At 35.5% G+C, this 23,367-nt stretch overlaps 7 protein-coding genes across 9 annotated transcripts; 4 read left to right on the plus strand and 3 right to left on the minus strand.

The window, feature by feature from the left end:
* Positions 1-542: 542 nt before the first annotated feature.
* On the plus strand, positions 543-1,111 carry LOC108201349 (14 kDa proline-rich protein DC2.15). Its single transcript, XM_017369642.2, has one exon. It carries the CDS (start codon positions 543-545, stop codon positions 918-920), a length of 378 nt encoding a protein of 125 aa, XP_017225131.1. The 3' UTR covers positions 921-1,111.
* A 1,763-nt stretch (positions 1,112-2,874) lies between these two features.
* Positions 2,875-3,243, plus strand: LOC108201350 (14 kDa proline-rich protein DC2.15). Its single transcript, XM_017369643.1, has one exon. It carries the CDS (start codon positions 2,875-2,877, stop codon positions 3,241-3,243), a length of 369 nt encoding a protein of 122 aa, XP_017225132.1.
* Positions 3,244-4,791: 1,548 nt separating this feature from the next.
* Positions 4,792-5,431, plus strand: LOC108201352 (14 kDa proline-rich protein DC2.15). Its single transcript, XM_017369644.2, has one exon. The coding sequence runs from the start codon at positions 4,857-4,859 to the stop codon at positions 5,223-5,225; it is 369 nt and encodes a 122-aa protein (XP_017225133.1). The 5' UTR covers positions 4,792-4,856; the 3' UTR covers positions 5,226-5,431.
* Positions 5,432-8,180: 2,749 nt separating this feature from the next.
* On the plus strand, positions 8,181-8,858 carry LOC108201353 (14 kDa proline-rich protein DC2.15). The gene has a single exon (XM_017369645.2). It carries the CDS (start codon positions 8,270-8,272, stop codon positions 8,636-8,638), a length of 369 nt encoding a protein of 122 aa, XP_017225134.1. The 5' UTR covers positions 8,181-8,269; the 3' UTR covers positions 8,639-8,858.
* Positions 8,859-9,284: 426 nt separating this feature from the next.
* Positions 9,285-12,211, minus strand: LOC108200763 (cold-responsive protein kinase 1). The gene is made up of 8 exons (XM_017369011.2): positions 11,692-12,211; positions 11,074-11,492; positions 10,873-10,995; positions 10,660-10,787; positions 10,357-10,567; positions 10,021-10,252; positions 9,759-9,909; positions 9,285-9,680 (listed from the first exon to the last, which is right to left on the minus strand). The coding sequence occupies exons 1-8, from the start codon at positions 12,075-12,077 to the stop codon at positions 9,456-9,458; spliced, it is 1,875 nt and encodes a 624-aa protein (XP_017224500.1). The 5' UTR covers positions 12,078-12,211; the 3' UTR covers positions 9,285-9,455.
* Positions 12,212-12,827: 616 nt separating this feature from the next.
* LOC108200803 (cysteine-rich receptor-like protein kinase 42) lies at positions 12,828-16,184 on the minus strand. Its single transcript, XM_017369056.2, has 8 exons — positions 15,703-16,184; positions 14,942-15,348; positions 14,720-14,842; positions 14,503-14,630; positions 14,202-14,412; positions 13,733-13,964; positions 13,448-13,598; positions 12,828-13,143 (listed from the first exon to the last, which is right to left on the minus strand). The coding sequence occupies exons 1-7, from the start codon at positions 16,101-16,103 to the stop codon at positions 13,538-13,540; spliced, it is 1,563 nt and encodes a 520-aa protein (XP_017224545.1). The 5' UTR covers positions 16,104-16,184; the 3' UTR covers positions 12,828-13,143; positions 13,448-13,537.
* A 348-nt stretch (positions 16,185-16,532) lies between these two features.
* LOC108200947 (cysteine-rich receptor-like protein kinase 42) lies at positions 16,533-20,531 on the minus strand. 3 transcript variants are annotated; one of them, XM_064084547.1, is made up of 9 exons: positions 20,064-20,531; positions 19,136-19,551; positions 18,971-19,043; positions 18,250-18,296; positions 18,039-18,166; positions 17,704-17,914; positions 17,394-17,460; positions 17,101-17,251; positions 16,533-16,962 (listed from the first exon to the last, which is right to left on the minus strand). In XM_064084547.1, the coding sequence occupies exons 1-9, from the start codon at positions 20,432-20,434 to the stop codon at positions 16,744-16,746; spliced, it is 1,683 nt and encodes a 560-aa protein (XP_063940617.1). In that variant the 5' UTR covers positions 20,435-20,531; the 3' UTR covers positions 16,533-16,743. The 3 variants fall into 3 exon arrangements, with proteins under 3 accessions (XP_063940617.1, XP_017224709.1, XP_063940618.1); XM_017369220.2 differs by having other exon boundaries at positions 16,544-16,962; positions 17,394-17,625; positions 20,064-20,529; XM_064084548.1 differs by having other exon boundaries at positions 16,545-16,962; positions 17,394-17,625; positions 19,959-20,207.
* Between the last annotated feature and the right edge of the window lie 2,836 nt (positions 20,532-23,367).

The raw sequence follows: 23,367 nt of genomic DNA on the forward strand, positions 1-23,367 counted from the left end.
GCACGTCTATAAATTATTGTACATGCCATATATGCATGCGAAGACTGTTCCATGACACAATCCACTTGTTCCTCCAGATTCATAAACTAACGATGGATTCCTGCTACTTTTCTATATTATGATGCTATCCTTCTTAGCTCCTTAATCCGAGGTTTGTGCGATTCTAATAAATATACAATCCAACGTTAATGTATTAGTTTAATTTCATGAAGGATTAAAGATATGCACGACAAAGCACATGTTTCTCCTGATCCTTAAACAAGCGATTACCGGTATAGATTATCATAGCAGACAGCTCTTTTCTGTGCTATGTAAGCACGGGATGTGCCGGCCTTACCTTTCTCCAAATGCTTACCTGCAGCTCATCCCATATGTTGACTATACTATTTTCTAGAATATACAAAGATGAAGATACATACTTCTACATTCTCGGAACCCTATAAATATGTGTTTAGAGTTAGCTACAAAGTCCATCAGCTTCTCTCTCAAAGCACCATCAGTACTAGAAGCAAATTAAGGAGATAACCAATCAGGTTTCAAAAATGGAATCTAAGAAAACAGCTTCATTAACCCTTCTTCTGGTACTCAACCTTCTCTTCTTTGCTGTGGTCAGTGCCACTGGCGTTACTCCTATACCAGAGTCCACAGCTTCGACTTATTATCCGATAAGTAAATGCGATCCATTGAAGTTAGGAGTATGTGCCAATGTGCTTAACTTGGTTGATGTTGTTGTCGGATCCCCTCCAACATTGCCATGCTGCAGTCTCATTGAAGGCCTTGTTGATCTTGAGGCTGCTCTGTGTCTATGTACTGCCATTAAAGCCAACATTCTCGGAATCAAATTGAATGTTCCTATTGCACTCAGCTTGGTTCTTAATAACTGCGGCAAGGAACTCCCATCTGGTTTTGAGTGTTACTAGAATATCATCTTCATGGGGGTCGTTCATCGACATCTGCAAATTTAATTTTATTTATTAAATTCTTATCTTATCTGTTTATGATTTCTTCAATTTGTCGAAGAAATGTATTGTTTGTTTCCTTTTGATGGTATTTCATCAGCTTCCTTTGTTGTCTCGGCGCTTGCAAGGTACCCTTTTGGGTCAAGTTTTCTTGGGCCTGCTGATTTTCAATAAAATTTGAATTCATATTAATAATGAGTAAATTATTATTATTTTTTATGTCATATCACATTTTTTTTTAACTTGTGGTATGTTAAATTCGACCGAATTTCGTCGAATATAGTATTTCAAAGTTCTTGATTGAACTTATAAATTCGACCAAAATTAATGGTCAAAATTAATTTAGATTGCATTCAGTTTAAATTATATTAACTTTGTCCGTTTTGTTAATCTCGACCGGATCATTTTTGGTTGAAATTAGCTATTTTCGTTCATTTCTCGACCATATTTTGCCAGTTATAAATAGTTGTGATTCTTGTATTATATCATTGCAAATACTATTAATTCTAATAATGAACTCGTGTGAGAAGTAAGGGAAAGAAGAACCAAGGCATGATCATGCTAACATTCACTACAACAATTCTGAGCATTTACGACGGATATCTTACGACTGAAAAGACGGAGCGCTAAACTTATGACGGAAAATTCTCAGAATTGTTGTAGTGAGGGTAACGGCAACATTGTTTTTGGTATCGATTTTTTACATAAGGACGGAAATTGATTAGTGCTAGATATCGACTTTTTACGTAAGGACGGAAATTGCTTAGTGCTAGATATAAGGAAGAACTGTTGTTGTGAACTTGGCATAATTAAAAAATACCCTAACTTGTCTATAAATTATTGTACATACTGTTAGAAAATGAAAAGTTTGAGATATAATATTAATATATTCTTGATGTAATTTACGGGAACTAATAGTTGAAGGTTGTTTTTTGCTACGAGAATTTAAAATTTCAAGTTTGGACCTAAGACATTTTCTTAGTGAAATTCATAAATAAATTGAGTTTAAATGGCTAGCTTGAAACGAGTTATGTGGTTGATTAAGTTGTGAAAACTTGAGTATCACATGCATGCATGTGTAGTGCACAACTACAAAGGTGTGTGAGTGTGCATGGTGTTGATGTTTGCTCAATGTGGGTGTGCATGATATTATCATGTGTCTCGCGCATGCAGGCCGCCGTCTACAATTTTCTTTGTTCTTAGGTGAGCGCATCGATGAGAGGTGTTTTATCTTCGAAGCTGTTAATCATATACAGTATAAATGTGTATTTGCTTGCTAATTTCCAACACATATGAGATATGCATGGATTAGAAGATGTCGTGATGGTCCAATCGATCTTTTGCATGGTTTCTTTGAATTGTGACAGATGTGCGAGAATCCACATGTTCCTCCTGGTTCATAAACTAACCATTCATGATCAATTAATAATATTATCTGCAGATTCACAGCTAATTATAAACCCACAACAATTTGACACCTTGAAGCTTAACTAACAACAACAAGAGTTATTATTCTCGTCTTAATATTTAACTAGATACTTAAGATTCATAGAGTGTGATGATATATAAACCAACGCTAATGTATTAGTTTAATATAATGAAGGATTAAAGATATGCACGACTATGCACATCTTCCCCCTGATTCTTAAACTGACGATTACTGGTGTAATTTATCATAACAGACAGCTCTTTCTGTGCTACGTACGCATAGGACGTGACGACCTTACCTTTCTGCAAATGCTTATCTAGCTCATCCCATATTTTTATTATAATATTTTCGCGTTCTTGGAACCCTATAAATATGTGTTTCAAGTTAGCTATAAAGTCCACCAGCAACAAACATACACTTCTCTCTCAAAGCAACATCAGTACTAGAAGCAAATTAATAAGGAGTTAACCAATCAGGTTTTCGAAAATGGAATTCAAGAAAACTACTTCATTAACCCTTCTTCTGACACTCAACCTTGTCTTCTTTGCCCTCGTCAGTGCCACTAGCGCTACCCCTATACCAGATTCCACTTATTATACTGTAAGTAAATGTGACCCATTGAAGTTAGGAGTATGTGCCAATGTACTTAACTTGGTTGATGTTGTTGTCGGATCTCCTCCAACATTGCCATGTTGCAGTCTCATTAAAGGCCTTGTTGATCTTGAGGCGGCTCTGTGTCTATGTACCGCCATTAAAGCCAACATTCTCGGAATCAAATTGAATGTTCCCGTTGCACTTAGCTTAGTACTTAATAACTGCGGCAAGAAAGTCCCATCTGGTTTCGAGTGTTACTAGAAATTCATCTTCATGGTGGTCATTCATCGACATCTGCAATTTCAATTTAATTTATTAAATTCTTATCTTATCTATTTATGATTTCTTCTATCTGTCAAAAAAATGTATTGTTTGTTTCCTTTTGGTGGTATTTCATCAGCTTCCTTTGATTCAGCACTTGTAAGGTCTCCTTTGGGGTTAAGTTTTCTTGGGCAACTGATTTTCAATAAAATTTGAATTCATATTAATACTGAGTAAATTATTATTTCTTTTATTTCATCTTTGTGTACATTGTTTTGGATGGCAATGATGAGTGTCTTTGTCTCTACCTAGAATAAAGTGGTTTTGCCTGGTTTTAGGTTGGCTGTACTTTCATTTGCAAGCATCGCAGAAGCTGACGGCTGAGTAAATATCAGACTAATCTCTATGATCTTTTTAGCATTAATGATGATATATTCGTCCCTGACCTAAGTCTCATCGATTAAATCGGAATGCATGTCATTTACATACAAATTCCATGCCTGTAACTGACATTATGTTAAGCAAGGTCAGATAATTTAAAGAATCAACATCATGATAAGCAAATCAGCAAATTCATATATAGCAAATTAAAATTGTCATCATCATACAGTCAACAAATTACTTCTCACGTTCAAAGTGAAGGAACAGTTATAGTTTTATAGTACAGGAATTTGCTCACATGTTCAAGAAGGCAACCAGTAGTAGGCTTCGTTGTTAATCTAGTGCACCTTCCTACAATTTCAAGTACCACAAAGCCAAAGCTGTAGGTATCAACTTTCTCAGACAAGTGTCCATGGATTGCATACTCTGGTGTTGTCTAACCATGTGATTTCCAATATAGTACTTAACATAACTATTAATCTTAAATATATTAATATATACTATAACATCGAAAAATAATAATTATAGTATATCATTTGTGGTAAGAAATAAAAAAAATAATTATATATTATGGATTTTAATTTAACCTACAATGAAAAAATAAATTAGTTATAAACCTCAGATTAATGAGCTAAGGCCTAAGAAGGATAGCAACATAATATAGAAAAGTAGCAGAATCTGTGGTTAGTTTATGAATCAGGAGGAACATGTGGATTGTATCATGCATGGGATGGTCTTCTCATGCATATATGGCATGTACAATAATTTAGAGAGGTGCTAGGGTGTTTCTTAATTAAAATAGGCGAGCTCACATCAAACATTAATCCGAGGTATGTACGATTCTAATAAATATAAAAACCAACGTTAATGTATTGGTTTAATTTCATGAAGGATTAAAGATATGCACGACAATGCACATGTTTCTCCTGATCCTTAAACTAATGATTACTGGTGTAATTTATCTTAGCAGGCAGCTCTTTCTGTGCTACGTAGGCACCGGACGTGCTGGCCTTACCTTTCTGCAAATGCTTACCTAGCTGTTCCCATATGTTTAGTATATCATTTTCTAGATTCTACAAAGATGAAGATACATACTTCTACATTTTCGGAACCCTATAAATATGTGTTTCAAGTTGGCTACAAAGTCCATCACTAGAAAACATTCACTACTCTCTCAGAGCAACATAAGTACTAGAAGCAAATTAAGGAGTTAACCAATCAGGTTTTCGAAAATGGAATCCAAGAAAACAGCTTCATTAGCCCTTCTTCTCTCACTCAACCTTGTCTTCTTTGCCGTGGTCAGTGCCACTAGCGCTACACCTATACCAGATTCGGCGTATTATCCTGTAAGTAAATGTGATCCACTGAAGTTAGGAGTATGTGCAAATGTGCTTAACTTGGTTGATATTGTTGTCGGATCTCCTCCAACATTGCCATGCTGCAGTCTCATCAAAGGCCTTGTTGATCTTGAGGCTGCTCTGTGTTTATGTACCGCCATTAAAGCCAACATTCTCGGAATCAACTTGAATGTTCCTATTGCACTCAGCTTGGTTCTTAATAACTGCGGCAAGGAACTCCCTTCTGGTTTTGAGTGTTACTAAAATACCATCTTCATGGTGGTTGTTGGTCGACGTCTGCAACTTCAATTTAATTTATTAAATTCTTGTCTTCTATATTAAACATTTCTTGAATTTGTTGAAGAAATGTATTGTTTGTTTCCTGTTGATTGTATTTCATCTCAGCTTCCTTAATTTGTTTTGGGGCTTGTAATCTTTCCTTTTGGGTAAAATTTTAATTCTTGGTTCGAATAATTATCAATAGAATATGACTTCAGAATACTGAGTGACTCTTTTATATGCCTGTTTTCATATTAAAAAGAAAATTGTCTCGTATAATATAAACTATATATGATAAATCAACAAATTTTAAAAATGTGAAGAATATTCGAAAAAACTTCCATATTTTTTTACTTCTGTTATTGCACAATTAAGTAGCTTAGTACTCCTTGGAGTAGTATCAATATGTTTTGGTTGCAGAACATATCGTGTTAAATATTGAGATTTAAGGACTTCAATTATGCATCAGAATATCTGAGAAAAGAAGCGGAATCAACTGTAAACCAGGAGCTGTATAACCTTCATCTGAACCAGGAGGACAAGTGTGTATGTGATTATACCCTATTGTCAACCAACTGATGATATTCTTCTGTCTTATAGTTTTCGACATTTTGCAATAGCATAAACTGTTTCTGACGCACCAACGTCGACACTGACCTTGTAGTCGCTGAAAAGAAGCCATTTATTTTTGGTGTGACAGCTACAAGATCTTTTACCAACCCTTTCCCCACTAAAGTAAAAGCTGTCCCCTCAGATTTACTTCGGCTGGTGCTGCATTTTGCTGCAGCGGCTTCAATTGCAGCCCATATGATATTTAGTGATAACTCCAGATCCCGTTCCGCCCCCTTTCTCCGCCGTGCTCCGTCGTCTTGCGGTGTAGCTGCTGGAGGGGTGCCTGCAAAACAACGCCGGAGGGGGGGTTTGGACCCCGAGGCGCCTCCGGCGTGAGAGTAAGAGCGGGCTCGAAAGTAGTAAGACGGGATCTGGAGTTATCATTTAGTAAACAGATAATTCCTGCATTGGACCATCCCATATAAGTTCATCTGATCTGCTCTTTCAAGTGAATGTTGCTATCGTTGGACAAGTTTTTCCTAATGTCACTGCACGTTTTGTTAAATTTTCCTGGGGAATTCCAACGTTTCATTTTAAGCTGAATAGTACCAACTGTAATCTTGCCTCAAAAATTTAGTTTGAGGGTCTGATAAAACTTCCCTAATATTCATCAAGAATATAAAGAAAAGGCCGCTGAGGAGGAGGAACATTATGATTGATATGGTCCTTTTCATTACTCAAAAACAAGGATTTATGATCTTGTAGGCTATCCCTTTTATTTGTCTTTAGGTAAATAAAAGAAATGTTCTATTCTGCTGACTATTCCATAAACGTTTCGAGGACTGTCACTATAGCTTCCTGTTTCATTCATTACACGCATAACATATATTCCTTAAGAGTCGACCTCAGAGATCATCTATTGACTATTTTATCAGCGTTTTATCAACTCTCTGTAGTTTGGCCATATACGACATTTATGCATTCCATTTATTTGGGATTTAGAGTAACTCTGTTTCTGATCGTCCAGTACAAGTCATCTCTTCTGATTGTGAACCTATATGGTAGTTGGTTGATCATAATATGTAAGAATTTAATAATGCTGGCTTCAGGTGTTGGGAAATATTAATGCACGAGAAGATTTTACTCAATTTGTTTTTCAGTGAAGTCCTATTTTGCATACCTTATAGCAGGGGTTGTCACTGTCGTAAAAAATAACAGTCGTTTTACATAGGGTTGTTCACGAACAGAGCCGAGCCGAGTTTTAAATTTTTTCCTATCGAGCCGAGCCGAGCTTTCTTATCGAACAAAAAATTGTGTTCGATCTCGAGCTCGTTAACTAACGAGCCGGACACGAGTTTGTTCACGAACAAATACGAGACGAGTCGAGCTCGAACCGAACGAGTTCGAGCAGCTCATTTTCTTAACAAACACATTTATGTGTTCAAGCTGAGCTCGAGTTCTTAACGAACCGAGCCGAACTGAGTTTTTATCGAGCCGAGCTCGAGCTTGTTCGCGAACAGCTCGGTTCGTGAACAGCTCTAGTCGTTTATCTCATTTCATGCATACTTAACTCTGATTGGAATTTCTGACTATTTATTAACTGAAGCATTTTTATCAGTAGGAATAGCTTCTATTTGCTGAAGACATTGGCTGTTGGCTTTCCTTGTGTTTGTTCGTGATCTAAGTTAACCAAGTTAAGCACATTCACGACTACTGATTTAAGTGAATCCTTTGAGCCTTTTCTGTGATAATTAGCTGGAGTCGAGATAGGAGTACGAGGAGCTGGTATTGCAGGAGTAGGAGGTGGATTTGGTATATCAGGGCTCGGGCTAGTGTCACATGCACTGACCAAGATAAGAAACACCCTAGCACGTCTATGAATTATTGTCAATACGATATATGCATGGATTAGAAGACCGTTCCATGATATCATTATGATCGAATCTTTTGTATGGTTTTTTTAATGTATCAAAGATGCAGGAGAATCCACATTTTCCTCCTGGTTCATAAACTAACAATTCATGATCAATTAAAATTATCTGTAGATTCACAGCTAGCTGATTATAAAGGAGCAACAATTTGACACCTTGAAGCTTAACTATAAAAACTAGATACTTTAGATTCATGTCATGAGTGATGATATATAAACCAACGTTAATGTATTAGTTTAATTTAATGAAGGATTAAAGATATGCACGACAATGCACATCTTCCCCCTGATTCCTAAATTAAAGATTACTGGTATAATTTATCACAACAGACAGCTCTTTCTGTGCTACGTACGCACAGGACGTGACCACCTTACCTTTCTGCAAATGCGCTTATCTAGCTGATACATACTTCTGCATTCTTGGAACCCTATAAATATGTGTTTTAAGTTAGCTACAAAGTCCATCACCAACAAACATACACTTGTCTAACAGCGCAACGTAAGTAGTAGAAGCAAATTAAGGAAATAACCAATCAGCTTTTCGAAGATGGAATCGAAGAAAACAGCTTCATTAACCCTTCTTCTCTCACTCAACCTTCTCTTCTTTGCCGTGGTCAGTGCCACTGGCGCTACCCCTATACCAGATTCCACTTATTACACTGTAAGTAAATGCGATCCACTGAAGTTAGGAGTATGTGCCAATGTGCTTAACTTGGTCAATGTCGTTGTTGGATCACCTCCAACATTGCCATGCTGCAGTCTCATTAAAGGCGTTGTTGATCTTGAGGCTGCTCTGTGTCTATGTACTGCCATTAAAGCCAACATCCTCGGAATCAAATTGAATGTTCCTATTGCACTCAGCTTGGTTCTTAACAACTGCGGCAAGGAACTCCCATCAGGTTTTGAGTGCTACTAGAATATTGGTGGTCATTGGTCCACGTATGCAACTTCAATTTAATTTATTAATTTCGTTCCTTCTATATTAACGATTTCTTCAATTTGTCGAAGAAATGTATTGTTTGTTTCCTGTTGATGGTATTTCATCAACGTCCTTTGTTTCGGTTCCTGTAAGGTGTCCTTTCGGGTTAACTTTTCTTGGTCCGCTTGATTTTCAATAAGATTTGAATTCAGAACACTGAGTAACAAACAACTATAGGTAAAATTAATTCCTTTTATGCATGTTTTCATACAATAAATCAACTTACCATATCTAAAATCAACAAATCTTTTGGTGTGACAACTACAAGATCCTTTAGTTACCCTTTAACCACTGAAGTAAAAGCCGTCTCCATATTCACTTTGGCTGGGGCTGCAGACCACTGCAGTTGCTTCAATTGCAGCTCCCATACTCTGTTTATAACAGGTTTCTTGCTTCATACCTTACATAGCGCAAGAAACATTCAATACTATATCATCTCGGTTTTATTTTACCTAATTTCGTCATGTGTACTTGGATTTATGAAACATGTCTAACTTTGAAGTTACTAAGCCTTTTAGCCAAAATTACATATGATAGAGCTGGAAACTTGTCAATCATCAGAGTTACCTAAGACTGGGTTAAATTACAAACAACATTTCTGTTTTATTATTTTTCTTTCTTTTAAATAATAAGAGAATTAATGTATATTTAGTACATAGTAAAATAGTATCTTTTGTACATTGCTACTGAATTTATAGCACAAATTTAAGCAGAGAATATATATTGCACCTCTACAGTTCTTTAATTTACAGTACTAGAATAAAGTAGGTTTTCCTGGTGGTGGTTTTGGCACCATGGAACTATCATTTGTAAGGGAAACAACTACTTCAGACATCGCTGGTCTCACCGAAGCTGGTGACTGAGTGCACATCAGAGCAATCTCTATGATCCTTTTAACACTATCCATGTTATAATCTTTTGGATCTAGAGTCTCGTCGATCAAATCTGAATGCATGTCGCTTTCATACAAATTCCACGTCTGTGACAGTATGATAAAGAAAGTTAACAAATAATCAGGTACAAATATAATATTGTTATAATTCAAAAATTTACTCACATCTTGGAGAAGGGAATTAGTGACAGGCTCCATGTCAAAATTGGTACTCCGTCGGCCACTAATAATTTCTAGTACCACGATGCCAAAGCTGTAGGTATCGACTTTCTCAGATAAGTGTCCATGGATTGCATACTCCGGTGCTGTGTATCCCCTGGCATGTTAAGATGGTCTTTCTTAGATATTCGATATGCTAAATGGTTTCTCAAAGTATAACATAGCAAGAGAATTCAAGTAACAGTGAAGCAAGTGTTGGTTGACTTACAGAGTCCCGGCAAATCTAGTAGTGAGATGACTTTGATCATCGCGTATTAGTCTTGCCAACCCAAAATCCGCAATTTTGGGTTGAAAGTCATTATCAAGTAGAATGTTGCTTGATTTTATATCTCTATGTATGATACTTATATGAAATTCATCATGAAGATAGGCAAGGCCCTTGGCTATGCCAATAATTATTTCAACGCGTTGGTTCCAGCTAAGAGACCCCCGTTTTGCACCTGCAATTTACCTTTCATCAGAATTTCAATCCTGCATTGTACTCTTAATTATTGTTATGGAATATGTGTTAGGGCTTATAAGTAATGAGTCAGCGGAAACTTACCATATAGGAATGTATCCAGGCTTCCGTTTTCCATGTACTCAAACACAAGAAGTAGCTCTGACCCTCTGCTACCACAGCCTAATAAACGTATGATATTGCGGTGATTAACATTACTTATAAGCTTAACTTCACCCTCAAAATCTGTCTTCGCTTTGCTTGTGGCAATTGAAAGTTTCTTTACAGCAACCACATCACCATTTTTTATCGTGCCCTGTTTATCAGCATATCCCGAAGAACAAGAACTTAAGACAGTAAACCAACAGATGCTGTATCAGGTAAGAATGGCCATAAAATTAAGATCACCTTGTATACATCTCCAAAACCGCCTTCTCCTATTTTGAAGTCTTCGCTAAAGCTCTTTGTCGCTGATTTTAAATCTTTGAATCTGTAAAGAACTTGCCCCTGCAACTTGCTTATTCCAAAAATATCCCCTAGTATTCAAAAAAAACAAGTTACATGCAAATGTAGGTTTCATGAAGCTTCATTTGAGGTGATATTAGAAGCCTTGGTAAATACCTCTTTCAGCTATTTTCCGCTTTCTTATTAATTGATACCATAAAAGCACAGCAAGGATGAGCAGAAGAATGAATGTACCACCAGCTACACCCCCAATAATCGTTGTCTTCGAGCTTGAACTTCCTGAAACATACAAAGTTTACAATTACATGGTCTAGACCCTCGATTTAAATCATATGAATCATTTTAAAAGATAACCACCTCCTCCTGGAAGATACGGTGTGATGTCAATTATGCTTTTATCACCAAAAAATGAGGCATCGGAATATCTTAGAAAACAACCAGCATCAGCAGAACTTCCGTCAGAAGCAGGAGGGCAGCTTTGGATGTTATTATACGCGGTTGTCAAGCAACTTTGGCAATCCTTCTGGCTTATAGTTTCAATACATTGTGCAACAGCATAAACTGTTGTCGTGGCACCACCACTCAACACAGGCCTCGTAGTTGCTGCAAAGAAGCCATCAATCTTCGGTGTGGCAGATGCAAGATCAGTTATCAACGCATCCACTACCGGATTGAAAGCTGTTGCCTCAGATTTACTTTGGTCAGGGCTGCATACACCAGCAGTGGATTCAAATGTCACCAGTAAGCTCTGCGTAAAGAAGTTATGCGCCTCATACCTTGTACAAACAGAAAAAAAACAAATTCATATCATCTTTGTTTATATTTCTGGCTCAATATGATCCAAGTCACCAGATAAATATGAAAAAATTACCAGCTAATTGGATCATAATATTTTAAAACTACTTTTTTTTTTTTTTTTTTACTTTATGAATAATTATGATCCAAGTAAACATAATTAAGATAAAGATTGAAGACCTGAGGAAGCAGCCCTCGTATATGACATGACCGCCATCAGCAGTAGAACAATTCCGTCTGATTTCAGTCCAGGCAACATCGAGGCAGGCAACACAATCTGCACTAGTAAGATAATTTCTGCACTGGACCATCCCGTACACATCAGTATAAACCGCGGTGGCAAAGTGAATGTTGCTGTCATTGGACAACTGTTTCCTTATGTCTCCAAATGTTCTGTTAAAATTGCTCAAGAAATCCGATATCTCAACAGCAATTTTAAACCCGCTGCAATCTTGCTTTAACAATTTAGTTTGAGGATCTGATAGAATCCCTCCGATATTTATCAAGAAAATCAAGAAAACTCCGCGGAGCAGGATGGTCATTGCCATTGAAATGATCCTGCTCATTTTGCCAGAACATGAACTATGAACACATGGACACAATTTGCAGTTGACTATTCATAAATTATAACATTCTGGCTGCTTGACTTTTAAAAGACTCATGAGTAGTAAAAGCCATCGAAGTTAACAGCCACCCTAATGCGATGTCTCAATCATTACAAACATTTGCAGTATATTCACAAGTGGCTTACAGAGTATTAAAGTCTAACACGAGTGTTCTAAAGATTCCTGATTTATTGAAAAATTCCTCATTAATTCTTAAAAAATATATTACCGATTTACCAATTACACTCTGATTTAATAAAAATTCCTGATTTATCGAAAAAATCTCGCAAAAATCCCCGATAAATCCTAAATCGACAGGTCAACCGATTAGTTTCGATTCCCAAATTCTACAACCATGCTAACACCACATAAATCCAACTATTTATGATTTTATTTGACATAATTAATATGAACAAACTTCAAAATGAGCTTCTTCAGGCTTCTGAGATAATCTGTTCTGTTTTAGCACTTGAAATTTTACATACACTGAATTTTATCATTCTATTCAGTCACATCACTAATGTCACGTCATTTGAGAACAAAATTTCAATTTAAAAATCACATGTATAAACCAAATGCAAGTAGTCTTCATGAGCTTTGCTACTCTTACCATAGTTCCAGAAGTCTAAGTAATCTTATTATTGAGTAATACATACACTTGGTTAAATTACCTACTGAAATTTTGTATTTTTATGTTTCTTTCTTTTATTCATTGAGAGAAAAGTGAACATTTATTACATAGTAAATCTGCATCTTAAGTACATTGCTAGTGAATTTATATTTGAAGATTGAAGACTAGTAAATGTCTCTCATCTTGATCTGTAGTTAACTAGAATATAGTTGGTTTTCCTGGTGGAGGTCTTTGCCGTATGGAAGTTTTGTCAGCGAAACAACTACTTCAGACATTGCTGGCCTCGCAGAAGCTGGCGACTGAGTACGCATCAGAGCAATCTGTATTATATTCTTCTGGGTCTAATGTCTCATCGATCAAATCCGAATGCAGGTCATGTTTATACAAATTCCATGTCTGTGATAGATAAAGTTAGTTAACAATTAACCAGGTAAAATGTGTCTACTTAATAGATTAGATACTACTATTCCTTCCGGGTGGGCCTGTTTATAGGCGGACAAGTTTGGTGTCTAGGTCCCAAAAAGTTTAGGACCCCGAAATTTCAGAATCATCTATATATAAATTTGTAGTACATGCAAATATATATGAATTAGGGCACCATAAACCGATTTTGACTGGGGCCCGTGAAGTTCAGGGCCTCCCCAGATTCCTTCGTTAAGCTAAAGCAATAGTTAAGGTAATAATACAAGAAATTGCTTACATGTTCAAGCAGGGAATCAGTGACAGGCTCAATGTTTAAGTTGGTACATCTTCGGCCACTAACAATTTCTAGGACCACAATGCCGAAGCTCTAGGTATCAACTTTCTCACATAAGTGCCCATGGATTGTATACTCAGGTGCTGTGTAAACCCTGGCATATTAAAATAGTCTTTGTTGAGAAATTCGACGTGTTTCAAGATTTCCCAAAGAATGCGATTTAAATCAGCATCTAAAATATTATAAGAATTCAGGTATAGTGAAGTGAATTAATGTTAGTTGACTTACCAAGTCCCGGCAAATCTAGTGGTAAGATGACTTTGATCATCGCGCATAAGTCTTGCCAATCCAAAATCAGCAATTTTGGGTTGAAAATCATCATCAAGTAGAATGTTGCTTGATTTTATATCTCGATGTATGATACATATATGAAATTGCTCGTGAAGATAAGCCAGGCCGTTAGCTATGCCAATAATTATTTCAACTCGTTGTTTCCAGCTAAGAGAACCCCGTTTTGCACCTGCAATTCATAAACTTTATCAAAAGAGTTTTCCTTAAACCTTAAGGTGTTAGGAAAAGACAAGAATCTTTTGGGCTCGTGTCCGTAACACATTATATGAAAATCGGGGCTAGCAGGCCAGTTCCCTGTCAATACTAACCATTTCACCTATGTCAGGGAAAAAGATCAGGATCTTATTTGATATTCTAACATTATGGAAGATATATTATAAGATAAGAGTAGAAAGCAGAAACTTGCCATATAGGAATCTGTCTAGGCTTCCCTTTTCCATGTACTCAAACACCAGAAGTAGCTGTGACCCTCTGCTACCACAGCCTAATAAACGTATGATATTTCGGTGATTAACATTACTTATAAGCCTAACTTCACTCTCAAAATTTGTCTTGGCTTTGCTTGTGGCAAGTGAAAGTTTCTTTACAGCAACTACATCACCATTCTTCAACGTACCCTATTTTTTAGCATACCCAGAAGAATAAGAAATTGAGACAGTAAACCATAATATTGGATCAGGTAGGAGTGACCGTAAATATAAGATCACCTTGTATACATCTCCAAAACCTCCTTCTCCAATTTTGGAGTCTTCACTAAAGCTCTGTGTCGCTGATTTTAAATCTTTAAATCTGTAAATAGCTTGGCCCTGCAACTTGCTTTTCCCAAAAATATCACCTGGTATTCAGAGAAAAAACAAGTTACATGCAAAAAGTAGGTCTTCATGAAGCTCCATCTGAGATAATATTGAAAGCCTTCTTAAATACCTCTTTGAGCTATTTTACGCTTTCTGATCAATTGATACCATAAAAGCACGGCAAGTATGAGGATAATAATGCATATACCACCAGCTACATCCCCAATGGTTGTTGTCTTCAAGCCTGAATTCCCTGAAAAGTATGAAGTACTTTATACTTATATTACATGGTCTTTCATGTTGTAAAGCTAAACTGATAATGACTAGATCCTTGATTCAGAAATAAATCCACCTCCTCCTGGTAGATATGTTGTGATATTGATTATGCTCTTATCAGCAAAAAAGGAGGTTTCAGAATATCTAAGAAAACAACCCGCATCAGTAGCGCTTCCCCCAGAAGCAGGAGGGCAGCTTTGTATGTTATTAGAAGTGGCTGTCAAGCAACTTTGGCAATCCTTCTGGCTTATAGTTTCAATACATTGTGCAACAGCATAAACTGTCTTCGTCGCACCACCACTAGACACTGGCCTTGTAATTGCTGCAAAGAAACCATCAATCCTCGGTGTGCTAGATACAAGATCTGTTATTAACCCATCCACCACCGGATTAAAGGCCTTTGCCTCAGATTTTCCTTGGTCGCAGACAGTGGATTCAAATGTGACCAGCAGCCTCTGTGTAAAGAAGTTATGCACCTCATACCTTGTAAAAACAGAGAAAAAACAGATTAATATCATCTTTGTTTATATTTCACCCAAATTTCTCATTTTACCTGGATCCATAACATGTATCTATAGAAAATTACTGGATAGTATCATAATTTTTGTAAAGCTACCAATTGGTTACTTAATGAATATCTACGATACAAGTAAACGTAGTTCTCTCTAGTCATGGTGTAAGATGTTTCTAGCTAGACAGAATAAGTAGCTTCTGCTTTTGATGATTTAGTTGTCCTTTGTTTGCTAAAATGATCAATTCAACATTCTTGTTTCCATTCTAATTTCTTGTTCCTAGATGCAGAAACAAATGATCAAGGTAAAAATGTGGGTTAAAGACCTGAGGAAGCAGCCTTGATAGATGACATGACCACCATCAGCGATAGAGCAATTCTGTCTGATTTGAGTCCAGGCAAAATCAAGGCAAGCGACACAATCTGCACTAGAAAGATAATTCCTGCACTGAACCATCCCATATACATCAGTTTGAACCGCAGTCGCAAAGTGAATGTTGCTGTTGGACAACTGTTTCCTGATTTCTCCAAACGTTTTGTTGAAACTGCTCAAGAAATCCGACATCTCAACACCAATTGCAAATTCACTGCAAGCTTGCTTTAACAATTTAGTCTGAGGGTCTGCTAAAACACCTCTAATATCCATTAATGACATCAAGAAAACTCCGATGATCATTGTCAATGATATGATCCTTCTCATTTTTCCAGAACATGGATGCATAAACATTTTGCTTCATGCATACATTTGTAATTTGTCTTTGTGTCAATCACTTGGACAGTATTTGCAGTAGAATATTCAACAGATATATTAAGCATTTAATGCACCAAGAATATTAAGCATGCACTAGTCTCCTCATGACTTGCCTTGACTCTTCCAAGTCTTCTACTGAGATATCTGGAGGACCCCAGGTCTATGTGATTCTCCTTTGAAGTAAATGTTACTCCATCCTTCCCAAAACAAAAAGAGGGAAAATAGCTAATTCATCACTTTAATTAATAGTAACTTGCAAGTGAGTCACCGAGTTTTAAAATTTCTCAATTGAATCATTATCTTACACATCAAGAACGAAATAATTAGTTCCCTATTAAACTAGATCGAAATCCTGAGCAATCATCTTCACAGCTTCAGCACTCATTAAACATATGAGCTCCCTATTGTAACAAAAGTTTCAGAAAGTTGCGAGTACTGATATAACTTACTCTCAAAAGAATACAAAATTGGATATTCTTAGAATACAGCTCTTTCTTTTATTATTGCAATGGAGATACTTTGGTACATTGTAACTTCGTATCTTTTTGTTCATGTTATCTAATTTGCTGGTGCTGATGAAGTAGTAAATACGCATCTCGCCCTGTCCTCTAACTAACTAGAATAAAGTTGGTTTTCCTGGTTTTTGCTTGATGGAACTATCATTTGTAAGCAGAACAACTACTTCAGACATTGTCGGCCTCATAGAAGTTGGTGACTGAGTGCACAACAAAGCAATTTCGATGATCTTTTTAACCTGATCGGTGTTATATTCATTTGGATCTAAATTCTCATCAACCAAATCCGAATGCATGTCATCTGAATACAAATTCCATGTCTGCAACATTACAAGAAAAAGTTAGCAAATAACCAGGTGAGATGTTAACTTTTACCTAGATTAAGTATAGTCGTTAAATTAAAACTTTCTTTCTGTAGACAGATGGCTAGTTTATTATACAAAATAGATTTCACTTACATGTTCAAGGAGGGAACCGTTGTCAGACTTGATGTTCAAATTGGTGCACCTTCGGCCACTCACAATTTCAAGGACCACGACACCAAAGGCGTAGGTATCAACTTTCTCCGACAAGTGTCCATGGATTGCATACTCTGGTGCTGTGTAACCCCTGGTACAATGAGATTGTTTTTCAACCCTTAATTAAAATATCTGATATATTTTATGGTATACTGAACTAAAACATTTATAAATCAAATTTAAAAGCAGCAAACAGATTCTAGAAACAGTGAAGGCATTGTTGGCTAACTTACAATGTCCCAGCAAATCTAGTGCTAACATGACTTTGATCATCACGTATAAGTCTTGCCAACCCGAAATCTGCAATTTTTGGCTGATATTCATCATCTAGTAGGATGTTGCTTGATTTTATATCTCGATGTATAATACATTTATGAAACTGTTCGTGAAGATACACAAGGCCCCGGGCTATGCCAAGAATAATATCAACCCGTCGTTTCCAGCTGAGAATCCCCCGTTTTACACCTAACGTTTACAATATCTTGTATAGTTATTAATATTGAACATTCAGTAGCAATAAGTGTTAAGTAAATGGACACTGACCATAAAGAAATGTATCCAGACTTCCATTTGCCATGTATTCGAACACAAGAAGGAGCTCGGATCCTCTGCGACTCCAGCCTAATAAACGAATGATATTCCGGTGATTAATATTAATGATAAGCTTAACTTCAGACTCAAAATCTTCCTTGGCTTTGCTTGTACCAACAGAAAGTTTCTTTACAGCTACTACATCACCATTTTTTAATATGCCCTATGCATTAAAGTAACCAGAAGAAGGTTAGACAGTAAATCAGCAATGTTGCATCAGTGAAATTGCTGTAAATTTCGCGGCAAAAAAAAAAAAGAAAAAGAAATTGCTGTAAATTGAATATCACCTTGTACACATCTCCATAACCTCCTTCACCTATTTTAGAGTCTTCGCTGAAGCTCCTTGTAGCCGATTTCAAATCTTTGAAGCTGTAAGTAACTGGCCCCTGCAACTTGGATAGCCCTAACATATCACCTAAAAATACAGAAAAATTAGCTACATACAAAAATATATTGTTCATATAGGTCCATGAGGATTTTATAAGAAGAAATAGATACCTCTCTGAGCTACATTCGCCTTCCTTACGAATTGGTACCACAAAAGTGTTGCAAGCAGGGCCGGCTCTACCATAAGGCAAACTAAGCAGGGGCTTAGGGCCCCCAAACAAAAAAAGACCCCCAAAATTTTAAAACCCTTTTATATATATCTGAATACATAAATATTAATATTTGTTTTATTAAAAATTTGTTGAAAACAAACTTTTACCAAATATTTTTAATTTTTTTCATATATTTAATTAATATAAAAAAATTTGATTTATTATTTAAAAATGAGAATAATTAAGCAAAGTATCATTTTTTCTGAAAGATTTTTGAAATATAAATTATTTTTATTATGTTTCTATAAATAATATTTATCATATTTATATGAATATTTGTTCAAAAGAATTAATATATATATATATATATATATATATATATATATATATATTATCACAAATAATTATGATGAAATTAGTGTTTGAGCTTCTATTTTTAGTTTTCACTGTTGTGTGTACATCAATTTATCAATTTATAACTCTTCCTCAACGACCGGCTACTGAACTATTATAATCTTTTTTTTGATATCTTTCTCATCTTCATCGTTCAACATCCAATATTGAGTTAAAAGTCTTATATTAATAATTTTATATTATATCAAAAAAAATTATATATAAATATGGAAGGGCCTCATTTTTAAGTTTTGCTTAGGGCCCCAAATTTGGTTGAGCCGGCCCTGGTTGCAAGTATGAGCAAGATGCATAAAACACCGACTACAGCCCCTATAATAGTTGTCTTTGAGCTTGAAGTTCCTGGAATATACAAAGTTAACAATTTTTCATCCATAAATTACGAATATTTTATTATTAGCTATTTGAGATCTGAAAACTTCTAAGGCTAATACCTCCTCGTAGGTAGGGTGTGATATTGATTATGATGTTATCAGCAAAGAATGAGGCATCCGAGTATCTGAGAAAACAACCGGCATCAGCAGAACTACCCTCGGAACCAGGAGGGCAATTTTGCAAGTTATTATACGCTATTGTCAAGCAACTCTGACAATCCTTCTGGCTGATAGTTTCCACACATTGTGCAGCAGCGTAAACTTTTGATGTCACACCACCACTAGACACTGGCCTTGTAGTCGCTGCAAAGTAGCCATTTATCTTTGGTGTTGCAGCTACAAGATCTGTCATTATCCCTTCCACCACTGGTTTAAAAGCTGCAGCCTGAAGTTTACTTTGATTGGTGTTGCATATTCCAGCAGAGGCTTCGAATGAAACAAGTAGACTCTGTGTATAGAAGTTGTACGACTCATATCTATTACAGAGAAAAACAAATTAACATCACATCATCATAAGCTTCACAAATTTTATTATTAGTACTCAGAGCACTAAGTCAGTAACAGGTGAACGTTTTAATCACTTAAAAGCTCATCTATACTAGAGTTATGTCAGAAGCCCCAAAGGGTCATGATTTGTTAGTAGTTGGAACTAAGATAAATATCTAAACGAGGTTGTTGAGTGACCAATTCTCCAAAAGGCCATTTTAGGGACATGAATTTGCCTTCATGTCCATAATTAAATATGAGAATATTGAGAGTCAGCAGATAGTCCAACCCGAGTCTGAGTCTTGATATCATGTTAAGTGATCAGTTTTCTTAAAACCTCAGCGGCTTATCAGGATCATATTATATTCTAATTTATGGACGTGGAGATTAGAATCACCTTTAGAAAAACTTATAGTATTGTGACCTGAAACTTTTGTATCAATTGCTGTTCCTAGTTTGTAGATGCCCAAAAGATCAAGCTAAAATTACGAACTGAAAAAACCTGAGGAAGCAGCCTTTGTATATGACATGACCACCATCATTATCAGGACAATTGCGCCTGACTTGAACCCGGGCAAAATCAAGGCAAGCGATGCAATCTGCACTGGAAAGATAATTCCTGCACTGAACCATCCCATACACATCCGTTTCAACAGTCGTCGCAAAGTGCAAATTCTGGTTGTTAGACAACTGTCTCCGGATTTCATCAAACGTTCTGTTATAATTGCTCATGAAAACCGACATCTCAACACGAATCCGAGTTTGCCGAGTGCAGTCTTGCCTCAACAGAACAATTTGAGGGTCTGACAGAACTCCTAACATAATGGTCAATAAGATCAAGAAAGCTCCGGGAAGCTGGATCACTGTTAACATTTTTATTCTAACATGGAACTTAACTTATCATCTTGTTGGCTGCATTTATAACTACTTACTCTGTTTCTTTTAGTACATTGTACTATGTTGGTTGTTGACTCTTCCACATAAGATTCGAGTAATAATTCTATTTTGAAGCATTCTCTTCGCTTGACTTTGTGCATGATTTATGACTAGCGGTTGACTGGTTGCCACGAGTTAGGATACTGTCACTAGACTTCCCTGTCTCAATCCCAGGCCGGCCATTAACTAACGGAGCAGGGCAGTTGCCGTGACCTCTCAATTTCAAAAACATCTCGAAAAATATTACATTTTTATATAGATTTTTGTAATTATTTTTTTAGATAATCTTAAACAATAAAGAGACTATAAATTTTAAAATTTTTAATTTCTTCCATATATGAGAACATGATGACTTATTTCAACGAGTCTCATGACAACCACTTAATACCACTATATAGCACTCCTTCAAATCATCAATATTCCCTCTTTTTTAAAATAATATTTGATTAGACTTTTTATATGTAATTTAAATATATATTTTTATATATTATTTTTCAAAAAAAAATCTGAATAAAAATATAAATATTATGTACAAATATTTTTAATAAACACTAACAAAAATGTAACATCAAATAAACCGTGTATAACAATATACATGCATAAAAATAAAACAGGAAGTGATACAATACCGAATGACGACCGTTATTGACCGTCCTACGCAAAATATATATGATTGTGACTCTTTTCACTCTTGATGTTTTTGCATTTCAAATCATAAGAATCTTGATCCTACATCTTTATGCTCGAACCCATACTAAAACACTTCAACAGAATCGCATTCTGCAACAGAAATTTCCGTCAGCAATCTACAAATTGTGTCGAGTGTAGCGGTACCGACGGATTAACAACGGACAAAAGACCGATCCAAAACAACAACAGTTTAGCAACAGTCAAAAGACGACCGATCCAAAACCACAACGGTTTAGCAACGGAATAGAAGGTGACGTATGTAGAATTACAACGGTTTAGCAACGAAATAGAAGGCGACCTATGTAGAATTTACAACGATTTTACAACGGAAGAAAAAAATGTTGACTTTTAACTTTCGACAGAATTCGGTCACGACCTCGTTGCAATTGAACTCCGTTGCTAATTCCATCAGTATATTTAAGCGGGAATATTTTGCCTCGAAATTTTGACTGCTCGTGAAATCTGTCACTAATTCCGCCACAATTTCTTTGGAAAGGTTGTGCGGGAGTTTTCGCGCCAACATTTGCGACAGCTTGATTCAGTTTGTAAATTTTCATTAATAAATCGTTAGCAAAACGTCATGAGTGTTGTTGTCAAGAATCCTCCCTCAAACCGTTGTTTTTCCGCCAGTAATTAACGACAGATTTATTTCCGTTCCTAAATTCCGTTGCAATACTCTGAGAATTCTAGTAGAAAGCTAATGTTTTTGGATGATTATTCTTATATTATTTTTACTTTTCAACCTCTCCGCACAAGTTGTTGTGAAACAATTTATATGTATAATTTAAAATAATTAGCGAAGCGATATGAAATAATGGAATGAGTGTGTACGTATTTGATCGGATAACTAAATTTGTATGAAGTGAAGGTATAAATGAATGAAAATGAAGCAGAGAGAAGATGCACTTTGGAAAATTTTGTGACCTCAAAAAAAATTCTCCATGAAAAATGAAGATGACAAATAATAATTAGAATAAAACATCAAACATCTGAAATCGAAGATGAAAAAAAATTTATATGTGAAATAAACCGATGAACGTGTACATGGGAAGAATATCGCATACATGCACGTATATATTTCAATCAGTGTATTATGGTGAGAGAGGGGAAACAGAGGCTCCCCTCCTCATATTATGTTAAATTCATACCTTCTCATATATTATCTTACAATGAGTAAAGAGGCTGTTTCCGTAAATACTCCGGACTTAGTGCATGACAAATACAGTGACTATGTATTTGATCGGATAACTAAAATTTTATGAAGTGAATATATATATATAGTTGTGTGTGTGAATGAAATCGAGAGAAAATGCACTTGAGAAATTTTGGGACCTCCAAAAAAACTTCCTAATGAAAAATGAAGATGACAAATAATAATTAGAATAAAATATTAAACATATTTGAAATCTGAAATGAAAAAAGGTTCATATATGAAATTAACCGATGAACCTATACACGATAACGATTATGTATATGTACATGGGAAGAATATCGCATACATGCGCACATATGTCTCAATTACTATATTATGGTGAGAGGGGAAATAGAGGCTCCCCGTCTTTATATTATGTTACTTTCACACCTTCCGATATATGATCTTAAAGATATTCGAATTTTATTTTTCGTATCATTCGGTGAGTTTTTTTTTTGAAATCCGATTTTAGTTTTTTTTTTCCTAGTTCAAGAAGATTTTTTCTAGTGGAGTAAGTATATATATAATATTAATTTTATTATTTAGAACAAATTAATAAATTCTAGATTCCAACGGTAGAATCTATTATTTAATATTTATCATTTCTTTAAATTAAAATAATTTTACACATTAATATATGGGAATGTAATTATAAATATAATAAATTAATATTTACAAAACTGATATAAATATATACATACAAAATTTTTATAAATTAAATATTATTTTATGCGACCTTTTCTATTATTATGTTAGTGAAATAGAAGCAAAATGTTCACAATTTACATAACAATCGGTCAGAAATATTTAAGTATTAACAATCGGTAAAAAAATTAAAATAAATAAATATACCATAGGTCATGATACAAGAAAACGAAAGCAGGCGAACGTGTGATATATTTACCAGAGACAAGGGCTTATTTCTAGAAAAGCACATGTTTTCTCTGAAATAACCCCTTATCATTTTACTAAATAATTAATATAAAAT

This window comes from Daucus carota, chromosome 9 (genome assembly GCF_001625215.2).
Source record: "Daucus carota subsp. sativus chromosome 9, DH1 v3.0, whole genome shotgun sequence".
Lineage (NCBI taxonomy): Eukaryota > Viridiplantae > Streptophyta > Magnoliopsida > Apiales > Apiaceae > Daucus > Daucus carota.